The 20,325-nt window shown below is 42.6% G+C and overlaps 1 protein-coding gene across 2 annotated transcripts in view; it reads left to right on the top strand.

Annotated features, from left to right (window-relative positions):
• mnat1 (MNAT1 component of CDK activating kinase) overlaps positions 1-20,325 on the top strand; it is a 51,524-nt gene that overhangs the window by 10,698 nt on the left and 20,501 nt on the right. For both annotated transcript variants that reach the window (XM_064953688.1, XM_064953687.1), the window contains exon 8: positions 9,430-9,551. In XM_064953688.1, the coding sequence (XP_064809760.1) occupies positions 9,430-9,551 (122 nt within the window). The remainder of the gene's footprint in view (positions 1-9,429; positions 9,552-20,325) is intronic.

The following is a 20,325-nucleotide window of genomic DNA, read 5'->3' as shown; positions in this document are numbered from 1 at the left end:
AAAGAGTTGCTCCAGTATGGCTGGCTTCAGGAGGATGTGGTTCTCTCGAACTGACTGGATATGCAGCATTAAGTGCTACTTGCTGATGGAGAGAAGGTTGTAAGATGCTGTTGCTCTTGGCTCGGACTCTGGCTTTTTCCAGTCACTTTTACCCCTCTTTCTCCTCCCTCCTCCCTCTTTACCCCTCTTTCTTCTCCCTCTGACTCGGGTGGGGTAGAGCAGTTGAGGCTTCAGTTTGGTTTCAGTGTGGTTTTGTTTTCCACTCACCTCAGTCCAGAAGACTGCTGTTTGACTTGGTGGCGTTTCAAGATGTCGCAGTTGATTCCTGGAGAACGCCGGCTTATTTATCTCTTCATTTTTGGTTTCCTGTTGAAGTAGGATTCAAAAGAGAGAAGATGCAGAGTCATGTTGCTGTCATTTGAGAGCGAGAGAAATAACAGCGAAATTATCTTGCCATTAATCAATTATAGGCACCGCATGGTTGTAAGAAGGGTGCTTCTCGCTCCTCTTAACTATCATATCCTGGAGATAGAAGCAGACACCCCTCTGGGGGTGTGGAAGCAGGGGGTTTGGCCTCACACTGAAGAGTCTCTCCTGGCAGGCAGGCCAAGGTGAGCTGTCAGTATAGATAGGAGAGGAACCCGGTGTGGTCGTCTCTTGCAAGGATCGGCGAGTTGTGCATTCTGAAATTTCGTTCTGCACACCACTGTTGTATGGCGCCGTTATTTTACTGTTTGTGTCCCGCCTGTTAGCTTACAAAATTTTTGCCATTCTCCTTCGACCTCCCTCATCAACGAGCTATCGCGCACATGACTGCTGCTGACTGGATGTTTTTTTTGTTTATCGCACCATTCTCAGTAAACCCTAGACACTGTCGTAGTTGAAAAGCCAAGGAGAGCGGATGTTTCTGAGGTACTGGATCCAGCGCACTTGGCACCGACGATCATACCACTCTCAAAGTCGCTTAGGTCACTAATTTTAGGTCACCCATTCTAACGCTCAATCAAACAGTTAACAAAGGCTCGATGCCTGTCTGCCTGCTTTTATATAGCAAGCCACGGCCACGTGACTCACTCTGTAGGAACTCTGTATTTTCGTGACTGGGGTGGTGTACCTAATAAACTGGCTGAGTGTAGTTCCTCAGTAAGCAATTTAAAAAATCTTTACGTTAATCACCAATCCTTGGTGTGAAAGAGCAATGGAAGTTATTGGCCTACTGCTGCATTGACCTATAGGCTATGAGTTCCATTTGCTAATTTCTTTAGCTCACGGTGTATCAATGTGTCCATATGGCAGAGGCTGGTGATTTCGCATAGTTGACTTTAACATTAATTTAGATTCAGATTTTTATGATTACCACATGACAATTATTGAGCAAATGAAAACCGTTATTGAAATTGTTTTCACAAAAATGCACATGAAAAACATAACTGGCACGCAGAACGGTAGAATTGTCAGGATAAATTGTTAACTTGCACAAACTTGAAACTCTCACGTGCCGCCTATGAAGTCTTTAGAAAATAATTGCCTCCACGTTTCCATGGTTGGATTTAGCTTTTGTCTACTTTGAAGCAAGGTAAGACATTCCTCATAATGAGAAATACATTAAGATTTCAAACAATTATGTTTTCAAAATGCGTACGGCCTCCAGCTCACATTGTAAAGTGGTGACGCGCTGATAGCCTGTTGCCTGCACTTGAATGGTGATTGGGAGGCACGCTTCAAATAAAAATGGTAGATATTTTTAGTCATGCACTAAAACTGTTTTTAACATGCGATTGCCTGTAGAATTGTTGCGCACTGAATGGGTTGATTAAAAGCACGTTTTACTCCAGCAGCAACCAGCAGAGGAGCAGCAGGAGAAATTCCACAATAGATGGGCTCTGTTTGCTCTGCACATGTGATAGTTGTGCGGGATAAAGACCGATTGGCATGACGGTCAAATGTATTTCCATCAATGAATAAAGAGCCTTTTTTTTGCAACAAAAATCTAAAATATCCCGGTTTGGCCAGCATTATATATATTTGCAGCTTAAAAATAAAAATGCGGCCAAAAGCCGGCAACTGTAGGTTAACGGAAACCCTGCTTTACACGCATGCACCCACACTCACAAACAATCATCATATATGCTGCTGCTACTCTGTTCTTATCATACAGTGCATTTGGAAAGTATTCAGACCACTTGTCCTTTTCCATATTTTGTTACAGCCTTATTCTAAAATGGATTAAATGGTTGTTTTCACCCTCAATCTACACACTAACCCATAATGACAAAGCAAAGACATTTTTAGACATTTTTGCAAAAAAACAAAAACACATTTCCATGAGTATTCAGACCCTTTACTCAGTACTTTGTTGAAGCACCTTTGGCAGTGATTACAGCCTCGAGTCTTGTTGTGTATGATGCTACAAGCTTGGCACACCTGTATTTGGGGAGTTTCTCCCATTATTCTCTGCAGATCCTCTCAAGCTCTGTCAGGTTGGATGGGGAGCGTCTCTGCACAGCTATTTTCAGGTCTCTCCAGAGATGTTCGATCAGGTTCAAGTCCAGGCTCTGGCTGGGCCACTCAAGGACTTTGAGACTTGTCCCGTAGCCACTTTTGCATTTGTCTTGGCTGTGTGCTTTCGGTCGTTGTCCTGTTGGAAGGTGAATTTTCACCCCAGTCTGATAACCTGCTCCAGAGCACTCAGGACTTCATCAAGGATCTCTCTGTACTTTGCTCCATTCATCTTTCCCTTAATCCTGACTCGTCTCCCAGTCTCTGCTGCTGAAAAACATCCCAACAGCATGATGCCACCGCCATGCTTCACCGTAGGGATCGTCCCAGGTTTCCTCCAGATGTTACGCTTGCATTCAGGCCAAATAGTTCAATCTTGGTTTCATCAGACCATATAATCTTGTTTCTTATTGTCTGAGAGTCCTTTCGGTGCCTTTTGGTAAACTCCAAACGGGCTGTCGTGTCTTTTTACCCGAGGAGTGGCTTCTGAACTGCCACTCTACCATAAAAGCCTGATTTGGTGGAGTGCTGCAGAGATGGTTGTCCTTCTGGAAGGTTCTCCCATCTCCACAGAGGAGCTCTGTCAGTGACCATTGGGTTCTGGTCACCTTCCTGACAACCTGTTTTTAACCTTCATTTAACTAGGCAAGTCAGTTAAGAACAAATGTTTATTTACAATGACAGCCAAACCTGGACGATAATGGGCCAGTTGTGTGCTGCCCTATGGGACTCTCAATCACAGCCGGATGTGATGCAGCCCTTCTCCTCCGATTTCTCAGTTTGGCTTGGCGGCCAGCTGGAGGAAGCTTCTTGGTGGTTCCAAACTATTTCCATTTAAGAATGATGGAGGCCACTGTGTTCTTGGGGAGCTTCAATTTTTTTGTACCCTTCTTCCAAATCTGTGCCTCAACACAATCCTGTCTTGGAGCTCTACGGACAATTCCTTCAACCTCATGGCTGTTTTTTTGTTCTGACATGCACTGTCAACTGTGACAGGTGTGTGACTTTCCATTATAGACAGGTGTGTGCCTTTCCAAATCATGTCCAATCAGTTGAATTTACTACAGGTGGACTCCAATCAAGTTGAAAAACATCTCAAGGATGATCAATTGAAACAGGATGCACCTGAGCTCAATTTCCAGTCTCATAGCAAAGGGTCTGAATACTTATGTAAATAAGGTATTTCTGTTTTTTATTTTTAACAAACTTTCAATTTCTAAAAACCTAAGGCTGTAACGTAACAAAGTGGAAAATGTGAAGGGGTCTGAATACTTTCCAAATGCACTGTATATCCTGATGCCTCGTCACTTTACCCCTATACCTACACTGTCTACCTTTATCACTCCAGTATCTTTGTAAACATGGCATTGGAACTGACCCTGTATATAGCTTACTTCCTCATGTTTATTTCTTGTATGTTTATGTTCTACCTTATGGTATTTTTAGTATTACATTGTTATTGCTTACTGCATTTTGGGGGTTAGAGCTTGCTAGAAAGGCATTTCACTGTACTTGTGCACGTGAACTTGAATGGTCCTAAGTCAGTCTGGGTAATCCCTGACTTTGTAGCACTCCACTGAACAAAGAGAGACTCTCCCTCCCTGCCTTGATGTCTCTCAAACACACACACATCCGTGTACTCCACACACATGTTACCCAGCCTGGGCAAACATCCTTCGAAGACCAAAGTGAAGCGTGTTCTCTTTTTAAAGTAGACATCTGTAGAAATCGAAAGAAATTGGATGTGTGGGATGTAACCCTTCCATGCTGAAACTAGCTATTGATGATGGCTCTCTCCCTCTTTTTGTTGTAGTCTGATAGCTATAGTCTGCCATAGCCAAGCTTGTTTGCAAAATTAAACCTTGGTTAAATTGTGTTACTTTAGTTCAATTATCCACTGGTTCATGGAAGTAGCCTAGGTAACTGTGTGTGTAGATGTCTGTTAAGTGTTGTGTTGCAGCTGTCTCACACACACAGACCGACTAGAACAGTCTTCCATGCCTGCTTGCTGTTGACCTGTAGAGAATCTCCACCTTGGTCCAGCTTTCAGCGCCATCTTAAATAAAACGTCCCACTGCCACAGGGGTGAGATGCACCCCTCGTGGCCAGCAGAGCAGCTGACATGCCTGACAAGGCTGACGTGTGCTCTTGATGAGAGCGCGAGAGCAAAACTAATACTTGGTCAAATGCATGTGGGAAGTTTATCCCTTAACACAGATGTGTACCTTGCTAAAATTCTCAGGGTCCTCTTAGGCTTGACTCTATAGAATGGAATTTAAGGGCCTTAGTGAATACACATTCGGTGTGTGTTTGCGCTGGCCTGTTTTTCATTGCTGTCCTCTGCAGTGACCTTTGTTGGGTAGTCATGCTCCTCATTCAAGGCCAAGCCAAGCTCTGTCTGGCAGACTGGCTCAACCTGTTCTACTGTGGAGGCAGTCTGCTACAGCTACACCACACAGCTACTTTCCCCTCACTCTTTCACTCTTGAGTCTTAATCACGCACTCCATTTCTTCTCTCAATGCTGTGATATGTTCCTCCTCTTGCTGCTCCACTTAGCCATTGCTCAGATTTCTTCTTTTTCTTTTAAACACTTCAATTATGTGTATTAACACGGGTCTCTAAATGTGTGGTTGTATATGTTAGTAGTATGTTTCCCTTTATACCCCACCAACGTGATTGACATTCATTTTGACTAGTGTGTCATTCACATCTCAAAGCCTGGCTTGTTTTATGTGGGAGAGGGCTTGACCCTTCACCTTTGCTCTTATATTCCATTGTTGGCCACTAGTCCCATGGCTGCGGGGCGGGGATGTGGGGGCTGGGGGTTTTGGAGATGACTTTTGGGGTAAAGGATAGTAGCCCCCACCTCCCGATTGGCACCATCTGTGGGCATTCATTCACACTTGTGCCCCTGCCTCTGGTTTGGCCTTGTTTTGCTTGGCCCCAGAACCCTACAGGCAGGCCGGCCCAGCCCAGAGGATAGTTGTCAGCTTTAAGGGCTTTGCGCTGGTGCAGCTGCTGCCTGCAAGATGGTTATATTTAACCCTCCGAGGGAAGGGGAGGCACTGCAAAGGCAGGAGCGTTTACACTTGCTACTTGTGCTCAGTGGGCCAGAGGGGGCCACAAAGCTTTTTATCCACACAGAAGCACCATCCGTGACTGGGTAGTGGTGGCAGAGAGGGTGAGGGAGGCAGGAGGATCACACGTGGGAGGATTTGACCCTCTCGCTCGCTGGTGCAGTTCATCCTAACTCTGGTCATTAGACTTATCCCCAATACAATTCCACACAGTGGCCGTCTTACTTCCGCCACCTCACTCTAAAGTGATTGCAGCAATTATCACTGGGCCATTAGTGAATGAAGCCCCCTGTAGCTCTGCCTGGGTTACATAGAGCTCAGCTGAAGTTAGGCTACCCATGGGGGTGGGGGGGTTGTCTCCAGCGATCTTGGGATGTCCCGCAGAGCTCCACAGTTGGAGTGATAGAGAGGGGCTGCTCATGAGAGCAAGTGGACTGTGTGTGGCGTAGGTAGTGGCTCCCTGGGGGTAGTGTGTGTGTGAACAGATCTCGTGCCCGGATGTTAATTAGGCTTGGCCTTGAACACTGACGAAGTAGCTCCCATGTTTGAATGTGGGTTGCTTTTCTACAATCATATGTTGGCTACAATGGCTGGCAAATTCAGTATCTTGAGAGTTGAATAAAGATGGTGTGATCTTAAACCTGATGTGGACCGTACCGGAGTAGGGATAACTAGAAGGGAGTAGTGAGGGACACTGATTTCCTCAAGTTATCCTCCCCTGCTGTTTTATTAAGATGGATGGTCCCAAGAGTTTTACTATAGTGTCACGGGACTTTTTGGGAATCTTAAACACACACGCAATTACACACTTTTTCCTTGGGTTTTAAGATTGGCCTCTTAATATTGTTTGCAGATGTTTGTTTTGGCCCTGTGGAAGTGGTACTGTCTCTCTCGGACAGTCATGTGGGCCACGGGAGCCTGGATCTCCGAGTTGTTCTGCTGTGTTGACAGTGAGCGCTCGGAAAACAACCATTTACACTGATCCACACAGCTTTTAATAGAACGTGATGAGTTTCTGCCACACATGCGGGAGAGATAAGTCTCAATGATCGTAACTGTTGATGTTTATTTGTTTTACTCATTTGAATATTTAAATGCAGTTGTGATGCTACCTGTCATGGATGTGGTCATCATTCTCGATGTCTGGCAGTTGTAAACCAGTCAACATTTCGTTGTTAGGTATTGTTTTTCAATCCCATTGTACAATCGGCAGGCAGCTAGTGAATGAACTGGATGTTGACAATACTGATGTTACAGTGATGCAGACACATTTAACATATACATTTAAGGGGAGCTCTGTGTGTGGTGTAGGGGTGAGCGATACAGTATGTGTGTTCCTGCCAGTTTTCAAGGTGCCTTTGGACAGGAATGCAACAAACTTCTCTGGACTGCTCTAGTTTGTCTGTCTGTCAAATGAGATTTACTGCCTTTTCACCATCTGACTCTTTCTCTTCTCACTTTCTGTCTCGCTTTCTCTCTCTCACCCCACCATCACTCTAGTCTGTCTGGGGTGATTGGTGCAGGGGAGAGTAGGAGTAATACAGTGCTGAAAGAAAGACTGAAAGAAGATTGATGGAGAGCGGGGAGAGAGAGTGGCCGGTCTGGGTTTGATTAGCTTGTGTTGGGGCTGAAGTGTTGTAGGGATGAATGGGAGGGAAGAGTCTGCCTGGGTCACTGGCCCCACAGGGTTAAAGGTTGAGTGGCAGCAGCAGAGAAATGTGTGTGTGGGAGGAGTAGAGTATTTTTGTTTTGTGGAGTGAATGTTTGACTGTCAATAACCAGATTTCCATCCAACCGTTTCATGTGGATGAATAACCTGACACATAAAGTCATGACAGGGCTGATGGAAACAGGAGATGATGGTGCAATTTCATAAATGTCGATAGACAATTTGTTCGTTTTACATGGGAACTTCTTGTTTCAGAAATATTAATAGAGGTGATAATGCCAATATTGATAGAATCACATCAGGCTGTTGTAGGCCTACCACCACGACAAGGAAAAGCATTATGTTTAATAAGCAGATTAAATAAGTTATGAACTTCACATGCTAGTAAAGTGCACAGTGATCATGCAAATTGCCCATACGCTAAATATGGAGGGTAGGTTCTTATTTGATTGCTTGTGACATGATGATCAGTGCTTGGCTGCCAATTATCAAATAAAATTATCTTGCTCTTTATCAGCTAACTAGTTTGCTATTATCAGACCAGTTGTTTTTGTGATAAACCATCAGTGGAGTTGGAAATGCAATTAAACACATTTTCGTCATGGGAACTTGACCGCCAAAGTGCTTTAAAAAAAAGTGTACGCCACGTCATCACGCACAGGCCATTTTATCTGCAAAACAAGTCAGTTTGATGGAAACGCACCTGGTCGGAAAATGTGCATATTGTTCTTATGCAGATTTTAGAATATTTTTCTGAAAATCTGTCGCCAGTTGGAAAGAAACCTATGTTTGTTTTATTTGTTAGTGGCAATATCTTGATTTTTATCACATAATATTCAGATATTTTATATGGTCCCACACCACTGAATCATTGTTTTGAGCGTTGTGTCACACCGGACTGTGTTGCTTCTGTCGGCCCCAGCTTTGTTCATTCTATTGTGCATGATTGCCTGGCCATCAGCATGCATTAGAACAGCAGTCGGAGGCCAGGGGCCACATGTTACTAGTTCAGTTGGTTTTCATCAGCTCCCCTTTCACTGTAATGTTTATGTTCTTTGTCTCCCTGTTCTCTCTCATACTTTTTAGCACTCTGTTTCTCTCTCTCTGTCCCCCACCCCCTTCCTATATTTTTGTTTAAACATTATCTTTTTTTTTTTAATTCTCTTTGTTTCATTGTCATCCAAACTCATCCATTACCCTTCTTCCAGTCTAAATGCTTTAAAGCTAGACTGAAACTCAGTAGAGAACATGGCCGAACGGAAAGTCCCTCTGACTAATGGCACAGGCTGAGATCGAACAATGCTGCAACGTCCTGAAGAAGGATCATGTTTCTTGCTCAATGGCCACAGTCAAGGGCAGTTTGACTGCGAGGCAAGGCAGACAAATTTGAAACCCCTTTCAACCTTCATGGATTGGAAGAGAATATGCGGATATCAAATCTGTTTCACAGCATATTTTCTGATTGGAGGATACACAACAGATTAATGTGGGTTGTTTGGCGTGCCGGAGAGCTTACCGAATTGCAGTGATGTCATTCAGGTAATTTGGTTGGCCACCCACCGTGCCATGATGGTGTTTCTGGATGAATCCACTTAAAGCTCCCGTTGATTGGAGTCACACAGACAGACGGACGGATGCATGGACGGACGGACGGTTACTGCTCTCCTCCATGACTTTGCCTCCCTCCTGTAAAGTTAATTTATCATGAATCACCGGAGCCTTCTGGGCAGTCTGTGTTCTGTATTTCTCATCATTACTTACCTTGTTCTCCACAAGATTTATTCTGGGTATTTATAGTATTTACTTTAGTTCAGAACTATTTATGAGTAGCTCTCTCTTGCTTTGTACAATATGAGCTCTAGCATAAGCACAGGCTTTCCCTATCCAAATCACCATCAGAGGGTTTAACTTAGGGTAGGCTATTTTCACTATTGAGAAAAATAGCTTTGTTCACTGCTTAACTCTTGCTGTCTACTTTGGGGGCAGTTTTGGACTTGGTCAATGCTGTTCGATCTAGCATGCCTTCTTACGACGACATAGGTTGACGACTACCGGTTCTTTCCTTAAGGATTTGGGTAGCATATTTGTTCTACAACTGCTAAATCTCTTTGTGGTGATTTATTAGTGATGTTCACACCGGCAAACATGTTTGACTGTAATGTGTCGCTTCTCCTGTGCTACAGGGTCAGACTGTGTCGCTGCTGTCCGTGAACCGGTTAGAAGAGGTTCTGTACCACTACCAGCCCATCCACATGCACACATACGGACCCCCCGTCCCTGAGCTGGAGCAGCTGGGGCGACTCGGGTAAGAAGCCATCCTGTAACACACACAGCTCTGCACAACTGGCAAAGTTAGCTGCTGCACAAAATAATCTGGAGATGCCAGTGGTTTGATAAATAACTACAGGGGAAAGCACCACACTGTAAGGCCTTGCTTATATTGTTCAGTGAACAGTAGTGTAATCAGCACCTCCAAAGGTTGACCAGCTTAGTATAAGGCCTGGCCTAGTTTGCACAGCATATCTGATGTGGTACAGTAAGGCATTTAACTGGGAGTGAGGCTGCTCTGGAAGTCTTTTTTTTTCTTCTCTGAAGTTGCCCTTGATTAGCTGTGAGAGGTGGGGGGAGGGCAAGGTTTAAAGGGGAACAGCCAACCAGTTCCCCTGCACCAGCCCTCTGCCCATTCCCTCTCACTGCTTCTCCTGGACCTTGCTGTCTGTCAGCACACACAGGAAGTGCTTTCTCAATGTTGGGCCCCCTGGGCCAAACACTCGTCGACGTCATTGGCCCTCTCCTCTCATCACCCAACACAGCCTATCCATCACAGTGCCCAGCCGTCTGTCTCCACGGGGACAGGCTGGCACGAGTAAGCATTTCACTGTTAAACTACACCTGTTGTTGACGAAGCATGTGACAAAAGCAATTTGATTTGACTTGACTAAGGCCCTCCCACCTGCCAAGAGCCCTGATCTAATTGGTGGAGAGTGGCACATGGAGACGAATTAGAGCGCTCAGTGGTGTAAGGAGGTGACTATTATTGTATTTATTTGGACAGTGAAGCTAAAACTTAATTTGGCTCTACTCCAGCATTTTGTATTTGAGATAAAATTTCTCATATGAGGAGACAGACAGTACAGAATGTCACCTTTTTTTATTTGATGGTACACTACCATTCAGAAGTTTGGGGTCACTTAGAAATGTCCTTGTTTTTTAAAGGAAATCACCTTTTTTTTCCTCCCTTTTTTAAAATAACATCAAATTGATCAGAAATAGAGTGTAGACATTGTTAATGTTGGAAATGACTATTGTAGCTGGAAATGGCAGATTTTTTTTTTAATGGGATATCTACATAGGTGTACAGAGGCCCATTATCAGCAACCATCACTCCTGTGTTCCAATGGCACGTTGTGTTAGCTAATCCAAGTTGATCATTTTAAAAGGCTAATTGATCATTAGAAAGCCCTTTTGCAATTATGTTAGCACAGCTGAAAACTGTTCTGATTTTTAAAGAAGCAATAAAACTGGCCTTCTTTAGACTAGTTGAGTACCTGGAGCATCAGCATTTGCGGGTTCGATTATAGGCTCAAAATGGTCAGAAACAAATAACTTTCTTCTGAAACTCATCAGTCTATTATTTTTCTGAGAAATTAAGGCTATTCCATGCGAGAAAGATCTTGTACAACGCTGTGTACTACTCCCTTCATAGAACAGCGCAAACTGGCTCTAACCAGAATAGAATGAGGAGTGGGAGGCCCCGGTGCACAACTGAGCAAGAGGACAAGTACATTAGTGTCTAGTTTGAGAAACAGACGCCTCACAAGTCCTAAACTGGCAGCAACATTAAATAGTACCCGCAAAACACAAGTCTCAATGTCAATAGTGAAGAGGTTACTCTGGGATTCTGGCCTTAGAATGATCAAAAATCTCAAATTTGGATTCTTCAGACCAAAGAACAGATTTCCACCTGTCTAATGTCTATTGCCAGTCTCCTCTGAACAGTTGATGTTGAGATGTGTCTGTTACTTGAACTCTGAAGCATTTATTGGGGCTGCAATTTCTGAGGCTGGTAACTCTAATGAACTTATCCTTTGCAGCAGAGAACTCTGGGTCTTCCTTTCCTGTGGCGGTCCTCATGAGAGCATGTTTCATCATACCACTTGATGGTTTGTGCGACTGCACTTGAAGAAACTTTCAAAGTTCTTGAAATGTTCCGTATTGACTGACCTTCATGTCTTAAAGTAATGATGGACTTACGTTTCTCTTTGCTTATTTGAGCTGTTCTTGCTATAATATGGACTTGGTCTTTTACCAAATAGGCTATCTTCTGTATACCACCCCTACCATGTCATAGCACAACTCTTGACAAATGCACACCTGTTAATTGAAATGCATCCCAGGTGACTACCTCATGAAGCTGGTTGAGAGAATGCCAAGTGTGCAAAGCCGTCAAGGCAAAGGATTGCTATTTTGAAGAATCTCAAATATAAATATATATTTTGATTTGTTTAACACTTTTTGGTGGTATTTCTACATGATTCCATATGTGTTATTTCATAGTTTTGATGTCTTCACTGTTATTCTACAACATAAGAAGAACCCTTGTTGGAGTAGGTGTGTCCAAACTTTTGACTGGTACTGTGTATGTTTTAGAAATGAAAACACTGTGTCTAGTCCCCCCATTTCAAGTTGTCATATTTTTATCTAAAAAAAAAATGGATTTGTTATTTTCAGCCACACTTGTTGCTGACCGGTGTATAAAATTGAGCACACAGCCATGCAATCGCCATAGACAAACATTGGCAGTAGAATGGCCTTTACTCAAGCGCTCAATGACTTTCAACGTGGCACCGTCATAGGATGCCAACTTTCGACTGTCTGGGTGGCTGGTCTCAGACGATCCCACAGGTGACTGGGGAGCTTGGCCTTACCAATCAGAATGAGTTGTGGAGGTCCTGGGCTGGCGGGGTTACACGTGGCCTTCGGTTGTGAGGCTGGTTGTACAAACTGATGACAAATTCTCTAAAATGACATTGGAGCTGGCTTATGGTAGAGAAATTCACATTAAATTGTCTAGCAAATCCTCTGGTGAACATTCCTGCAGTCAGCATTCCAATTGCACGCTTCTTCAACTTCAGACGTGTTGAGGAAGCGTGTCACATTATTTACCATTATATTTTTATTGCGCAGAACATAATCTGAAATGCAACCAAAACAAACTGTAAATCCAACAAGTTTGTAGAGTCAGAAGCTTTAAGTAGTCATTGCTTGCTAGGAATATGGGACCAAATACTAAACATCTGACTACTTGAATACACATATACTGAGTGTACAAAACCATTGACACCTTCCTAATATTGAGTTGCACCTCACTTTGCCCTCAGAACTGTCTCAATTTGTCAGGGCATGGACTCTACAAGGTGTCAAGTGTTTTACAAGGATGCGGGCCCATGTTGACTCCAATGCTTCCCACAGTTGTCAAGTTGGCTGGATGTCCTTTGGATGGTGGACCATTCTTGATAGACACGGGAAACACTTACATTTTTTGCATTTCCTATTCGCCCTCTGAATGGCACTCACACAATCTGTCTCAATTAATTCAATTTAAGGGCTTTATTGGCATGGGAAACATATGCTAAAATGGCCAAAGCAAGTGAAGTAGATAATAAACAAAAATGAACAGTAAACATTACACTCACAGACGTTACAACAGTGTTGTAACGATGTGCAAATAGTTGAAGTACAAAAGGTAAAATAAATAAACAGAAATATAGGTTGTATTTACAATAGTGTTTGTTTGTCACTGGTTTCCCTTGTGGCAACAGGTCTCAAATCTTGCTGCTGCGATGGCACACTGTTAATTTCACCCAGTAGATATGGGAGTTTATCAAAATAGTTTTTTTCCCCAGTTCTTTGGATCTGTGTAATCTGACGGAAATATGTGTCACTATGGTCATACATTTAGCAGGAGGTTAGGAAGTGCAGCTCAGTTTCCACCTCATTTTGTGGGCAGTGTGCACATAGCCTGTCTTCTCTTGAGCCAGGTCTGCCTACGTCGGTCTTTCTCAATAGCAAGGCTATGTACATAGTCAAAACTTTCTTAAGTTTGGGTCAGTCACAGTGGTCAGGTATCCTGCCACTGTGTACTCTCTGTTCAGAGCTAAATAGCGTTCTAGTTTGCTCTGTTTTCTTGTTAATTCTTTCCAATGTGTCAAGTATTTCTCTTTGTTTTCTCATGATTTGTTTGGCCTAATTGTGTTGCTTTCCTGGGGCTCTGTGGGGTTTGTTTGTGAACAGAGCCCCAGGACCAGCTTGCTTAGTGGACTCTTCTCCAGGTTCATCTCTCTGTAGGTGATTGCTTTGTTATGGAAGGTTTGGGAGAATCTTCCTTTTAGGTCGTTGTAGAATTTAACGTCTCTTTCCTGGATTTTGATAATTAGCGTGTATCTGCCAAATTCTGCTCTGCATGCATTATTTGGTGTTTTACGTTGTACACAGAAGATATTTTTGTGGAATTCTACATGCAGAGTTTCAATTTTGTGTTTGTCCCATTTTGTGAAATCTTGGTTGGTGAGCAGACCCCAGACCTCACAACCATGAAGGGCGATGGGTTCTGTAACTGATTCAAGTATTTTTAGCCAGATCCTAATTGGTATGTCAAATTTTATGTTCCTTTTGATGGCATACAAGGCCCTTGTCTCTCAGCTCATTCACAGCTTTGTGGAAATTACCTGTGGCGCTGATGTTTAGGCCGAGGTATGTATAGTTTTTTTTCTGTGTGCTCTAGAGCAACGGTGTCTAGATGGTATTTGTATTTGTGGTTCTGGCAACTGGACCTTTTTTGGATCATCATTGTTTTTGTCTTACTGAGATTTACTGTCAAGGCCCAGGTCTGACAATCTGTGCAGAAGATCTAGGTGCTGCTATAGGCCCTCCTTGCAAGGGGACAGAAGCACCAGATCAGCAAACAGTAGACATTTTGACTTCAGAATCTAGTAGGGTGAGGCTGGGTGCTGCAGAATGTTCTTGTGCCCTTGCCAATTCGTTGATATATATGTTGAAGAGGGTGGGGCTTAAGCTGTATCCCTGTCTCACCCCACGGCCCTGTGGAAATGTTTTTTGTTGTTGTGTGTGTGTGCTAATTTTAACCTCTCACTTGTTGTTTGTGTACATGTATTTTATAGTACATTTCCTCAGTGAAAACAATGTACGGAGTCTGTTAATGATAATGCATAGGATTTTCCCCAATGTTGCTGTTGACTCATATCCCATGGTAGTTATTAGGGTTAAATTTGTCTCCACTTTTGTGGCGCAATCAGTCCTTGGTTCCAAATATTGGTGAAGATGCCAGAGCTGAGGATGATGTTAGTTTTAAGTATAGCCAATTTAAATTGGCCTTTTTGGGTTGGAGGGTTTGTATTTTGTCCTGTAGTTCACTCAATGTAATTGGAGAATCCAGTGGGTTCTGGTAGTCTTTAATAGTTAAATCTAAGATGTGTATTTGATCATGTATATGGTTTTTCTGTTTGTTCTTTGTTATAGGGCCAAAAAGATTGGAGAAGTGGTTAACCAATACATCTCTGTTTTAGATAACTCTGTGTTGTTATCCAATTTTCCCAGAAGTGGTTAGTGTATGGTTTCTTCAATTACACTGAGCTGATTTCTGAGGTGCTGTTATTTCTTTTTCCAATGTGTATTTCTGTATTGTTTTTGTGATTCATTTTAGTGAAGGTGTGTACTCAGGTTTTCTGGGTCTCTGTTATTGGTTGGATAGGTTTCTCAATGTCGTTCTTAGGTTTTTGCATTCTTCATCAAACCCATTTTTTTTAATTTCGCCTTTATTTAACCAGGGAGGCCAGTTGAGAAGTTCTCATTTACAACTGTGACCTGGCCAAGGTGGAGCAAAGCATTGCGACACCAACAACAGAGTTACACATGGGATAAACAAACGTACAGTCAATAACACAATAGAAAAATCTATATACATTGTGTGCAAATGTAGTAAGATTAGGGAGGTAAAGTCAATAAATAGACCATAGTTGTATATTTTAATTAGAATTTAGCATTAATACTGGAGTGATATATGTGTAGAAGATGAAATAACACTATGGGGATGAGGGAGTTGGGTGGGCTATTTACAGATAGGCTGTGTACAGGTGCAATGATCAGTAAGCTGCTCTGACAGCTGATGCTTAAAGTTAGTGAGGGAGATATAAGTCTCTCGCTTCAGTGATTTTTACAATTCGTTCCAGTCATTGGCAGCAGAGAACTGTAAGGAAAGGCAGCCAAAGGAAGAGCTGGCTTTGGGGATGACCAGTGAAATATACCTCCTGGAGCGTGTGTTATGGGTGTGTGTTGCTATTGTGAACAGTGAGCTGAGATTAGGCGGGGCTTTACCAAGCAACGATTTATAGATGACCTGGAGCCAGTGGGTTTGGCGACGAATATGAAGCCAACGAGAGCATACAGGTTGCAGTGCTGGGTAGTGTATGGGGCTTTGGTAACAAAACGGATGGCACTGTGGTAGACACCATCCAATTTGCTGAGTAGAGTGTTGGAGGCTATTTTGTAAATGACATCGCCGAAGTCCAGGCTCGGTAGGATAGTCAGTTTTACGAGGGTATATTTAGAAGCCTAAGTGAAGGAGGCTTTGTTGCGAAATAAGAAGCTGATTCTAGATTTAATTTTAGATTGGAGATGCTTAATGTGAGTCTGGAAGCAGAGTTTACAGTCTAACCAGATGCCTAGGTATTTGTTGTCCACATATTCAATAAGAACTAGCCAAGACGGCAGTAGACAAGGCATATTGACATTAGAGAGAGGCATAAAGCAATCACAGGCCAGGAGAGCTATGAAAACGGGTATATAGCGATGAATGTGCAGAGCGGGTTGGTTAGGACATACACAACCTGAGTTCGAGGCTTTGGCCGACAGGTAAACAATATGAGGTACCATGTTATTGAATAGAGCAGCAATAGGTGAGTCAGGGTGCTGTTCGGTAGTCACTACTACGCTAGGCTAACAGGGGACGCAGCATTCAGAAAGCTAGTGGGCTGGGGCTAGCAAATGGTTCATTTGGCAACATGGTAACAGAATAGCCTGTTGAGACCACATCGGGCGATCACGTCGGCGGTCCAGTCGTGATAAAGGGTCCAGGCCAATTGGCAAACAAGGTATTGTAGACCGAGAATTAGCTGGTATATGGGCCAAGCTCGGGGCTGGTGTGGATGTGGCTGGTGGTGCTGTGGTCTGGATGTAGGTCCTCTCAGCGTGGGTCATCTATGTGTAGGTCCAGGGGGGGTTGGGTCGTCCCGCAGGTCTGGGAGTGTCTTGCTGGTCTGTGCGGTGTGTCAATTGATCTGTTGCTCCTGGTTGAAGTGTTAGGGCTGCATTTGAGGGCGATGTCCTTTTAGGGTGAAGGTGGGCACTGCTGCCTTGTATAGGTGGACTTTTCAAGTCCAGAGTGGAGTGGTGGGCCAGGTAAACATTTGGTTTTGAGACACAGTCATGGGAAATACTTGCGTTTGCCCGCTCTATGGTAGGCTTAAAAATCTGTCTTTAACCTGTCTCCTCGCCTTCATCTACACTGATTGAAGTGTATTTAACAAGTGACATCCAATAAGCGATCAAAGCTTTCACATGGATTCACCTGGTTAGTCTGTCTTGGAAAGAGCAGGTGCTCTTAATTTTTTTGTGTACTCGGAGAAATTGAATTTGTCCAAGTACTTATGACACCTTCATATGGGCTAGATACAGTTGCCAAATACATTTAAACTCCGTTTTTCACTATTCCTGACATTTCATCCTAGTAAAAATGCCCTGTCTTGGTTCAGTTAGAATCACCACTTTATTTTAAGAATGTGAAATGTCAGAATAATAATAGAACAATTTATTTAAACTTTTATTTCTTTCATCACATTCCTAGTGGGTCAGAAGTTTACAAACACTCAATTAGTATTTGGTAGCATTGCCTTTAAATTGTTTAACTTGGGTCAAATGATTTGGGTAGCCTTCCACAAATTGGGTGAATTTTGTCTCATTCCTCCTGACAGAGCTGTTGTAACTGAGTCAGGTTTGTAGGCCTCCTTGCTTGCACAGGCCTTTTCAGTTCTGCCCACAATTTCTATGGGATTGAGGTCAGGGCTTTGTGATGGCCATTCCAATACCTTGACTTTGTTGCCCTTAAGCCATTTTGCAACAACTTTGGAAGTATGCTTGGGGTCGTTGTCCATTTAGAAGACCCATTTGCAACCAAGCTTTAACTTCCTGACTGATGTCTTGACATGTTGCTTCATTATATCCACATAATTTTCCTCCCTCATGAAGCCATCTATTTTGTGAAGTGCACCAGTCCTGTTTTACTGTGGATATAGATACTTTTGTACCTGTTTCCTCCAGCATCTTCACAAAGTCCTTTGCTGTTGTACTGGGATTGATTTGCACTTTGCACCAAAGTACATTCATCTCTAGGAGACAGAATGCGTCTCCTTCCTGAGCGGTATGACGGCTGCTTGGTCCCATGCATACGTGCATACTTGCGTACAATTGTTTGTACAGTTGAATGTGGTACCTTCAGGCGTTTGAAAATTGTTCCCAAGGATGTACCAGGCTTGTGGAGGTCTACAATTATTTTCTGATGTCTTGGCTGATTTCTTTAGATTTTCCCATGATGTCAAGCAAAGAGGCACTGAGTTTGAAGTTAGGCCTTGAAATACAACCACAGGTACACCTCCAATTGACTCAAATTATGTCAATTAGCCTACCAAAAGCTTCTAAAGCCATGACATAATTTTCTGGAATTTTCCAAGCTGTTTAAAGGCACAGTCAACTTAGTGTATGTAAACTTCTGACCCACTGGAATAGTGATTTAAGTGAAATAAGTTGTCTGAACAATTGTTGGAAAAATGACTTGTGTCATGTACATATCTACATATCCTAACCGACTTGCCAAAACTATAGTTTGTTAACAAGAAATTTGTGTCGGGGTTGAAAGACAAGTTTTAATGACTCCGACCTAAGTGTATGTAAACTTCCGACTTCAACTCTACTGAAAGTGCTTTCATTTCTAAATGGCAAAACAGATATGTATGAAAATACCCTCAAATAGAATTACATTTTGTACTGTCGCCTCATATTTAATGTTTGATCTCAAATCCAAAATCCTGAATTATAGAGCCAAATTAAAAGCTTTAGCTTCACTGTCCAAATAAATACACTTATGGAGTGTATCTACCTCATATTACCATCATTCAGCAGAGATTACATTTCATGTGGCCTCCAGATGATAGTCTTGCAAGGAAGAATTTCAGACCCTTGTGAGGGATGATTATCTTGCCGTTTCCATTGAGTTTTTAAATTAATTTAGTGATGCACCGATATGACATTTTTGTCCGATTCTGATATTTTCCTTACCAAAAAAAGATGTGTAATTTAGAACTTTTGCGGCCGTTTAAGCATTCTAGTACAGTTAAATAATTAACACATGGACGCAGCGGTCTAAGGCACTGCATCTCAGTGCAAGAGGCGTCACTTCAATCTGGTACGAATCCAGGCTCACATCCGACCTTGATTGGTAGTCCCATAGGGTGGTGCACAATTGGCCCAGCGTTGTCCGGGCCGTCATTGTAAATAATAATTTGTTCTTAACTGACTTGCCTAGTTAAATAAAGGTCACACACACACACACACACACACACACACACACACACACACTGACCAAAAGTTATTTTGTTGGCTGTTACATATGTCCCCATTAGCAGTAAGATCTAATCAAAACCTATTTCTTTCACTTACTTGCTGTGTTTCGTTGTTCATTTGTTCAGTCGTTTCATTCTCAAGCAGGATTTCTATGGAACGCCGATTTGGGTTTTTGCGTGTCAAAAAAGATGCACGTCAAATAACACTATGACGTGTGAAATAAGCTTGTTGACCAATCAGGACATGAATATGACTGCACGTCACATAATAATTTAACACGTTCATACATATTTTTAACGTAATTATTACACATTGATTACACTCACTTGTATTTCATATGTCACAACGATTCATCGATACGTATGCTATGATGCTGGTGAAGTTGTCTCGCGCACCTACATTGCTGGTCAAAAAAAGCTACCAAGCTCATGGATGCAAACAATGTTCTTGCCCAAAAACATAGCAAAACGACAATCTGTTTCAGTAGCTAGGTGTCAACATGTAAAATTACCCTAATTTATAACACAGTTCTTATTTGATTAATGGTGGTCGGACCCATCTATGTGAAGCTAACCACAGTAAGAATTAGCCACAATAGTGGACTTTGCGGCTCGCCTTCAAATAAAAAATGACACATTTCTACTATTTTATTTTGAAGGCAAACCGCAAATTCCTCTTGTGTCGAATCCTTATTGTGGCTAGCTTCACAACATATAACCCAGTGTAGCAAAATGCTTGTGCTTCTAGTTCCGACAATGCAGTAATATCCAACGAGTGATCTAACCTAACAATTTCTCAACACAAGTGTAAAGGAATGAATAAGAATGTGTACATAAAAAAAATATATGAACGAGGGATGGTATAGAATGGCATAGGCAAGATGCAGTGGATGGTATAGAGGTTTATAACGTTAGCTTTGGGCAACAGGGTTAAGTAACTGGCTAGCTATATATTTTCATGAACTGAAGTTCAATTTCCATTGGCGAACAAGTGGCAACCTAGCTAATACTTACTCACAAGGATTCCTAAATCATAGCTAAGAACTAATGAAAATGACTGCAGTTTCTACTAGTCATTTCAGGGTGGTTGTATTGGTGCTAGTTAGGTATCAAGACAAAGCCCCAGACGTTGCGGTCAAACAAATGATGCTTTATTACCAACGTGGTATTGTAAACACATCGTTCGTGGCCGGTGTTTGCATGTTTGCAGACTTTTTTTTTTTTTTTTTACAGCTTTGACAGTGCAACTGTATCTTTTTTTGAAACGCAAAGACACATGGCGTTCCATAGTATGTATGTCGTGAAGCTAATAGCAGTGATGCTATTACTGTGTAACTCCGGTAGGAGTCGCTGAAAAATAGCACACTTGGTCGTATGTAGCGGTGC

The sequence above is a fragment of the Oncorhynchus masou genome, chromosome 32 (assembly GCF_036934945.1).
Source record: "Oncorhynchus masou masou isolate Uvic2021 chromosome 32, UVic_Omas_1.1, whole genome shotgun sequence".
In the NCBI taxonomy this organism is placed as follows: Eukaryota; Metazoa; Chordata; class Actinopteri; order Salmoniformes; family Salmonidae; genus Oncorhynchus; species Oncorhynchus masou.
This window is presented reverse-complemented; position numbering and strand designations above follow the sequence as displayed.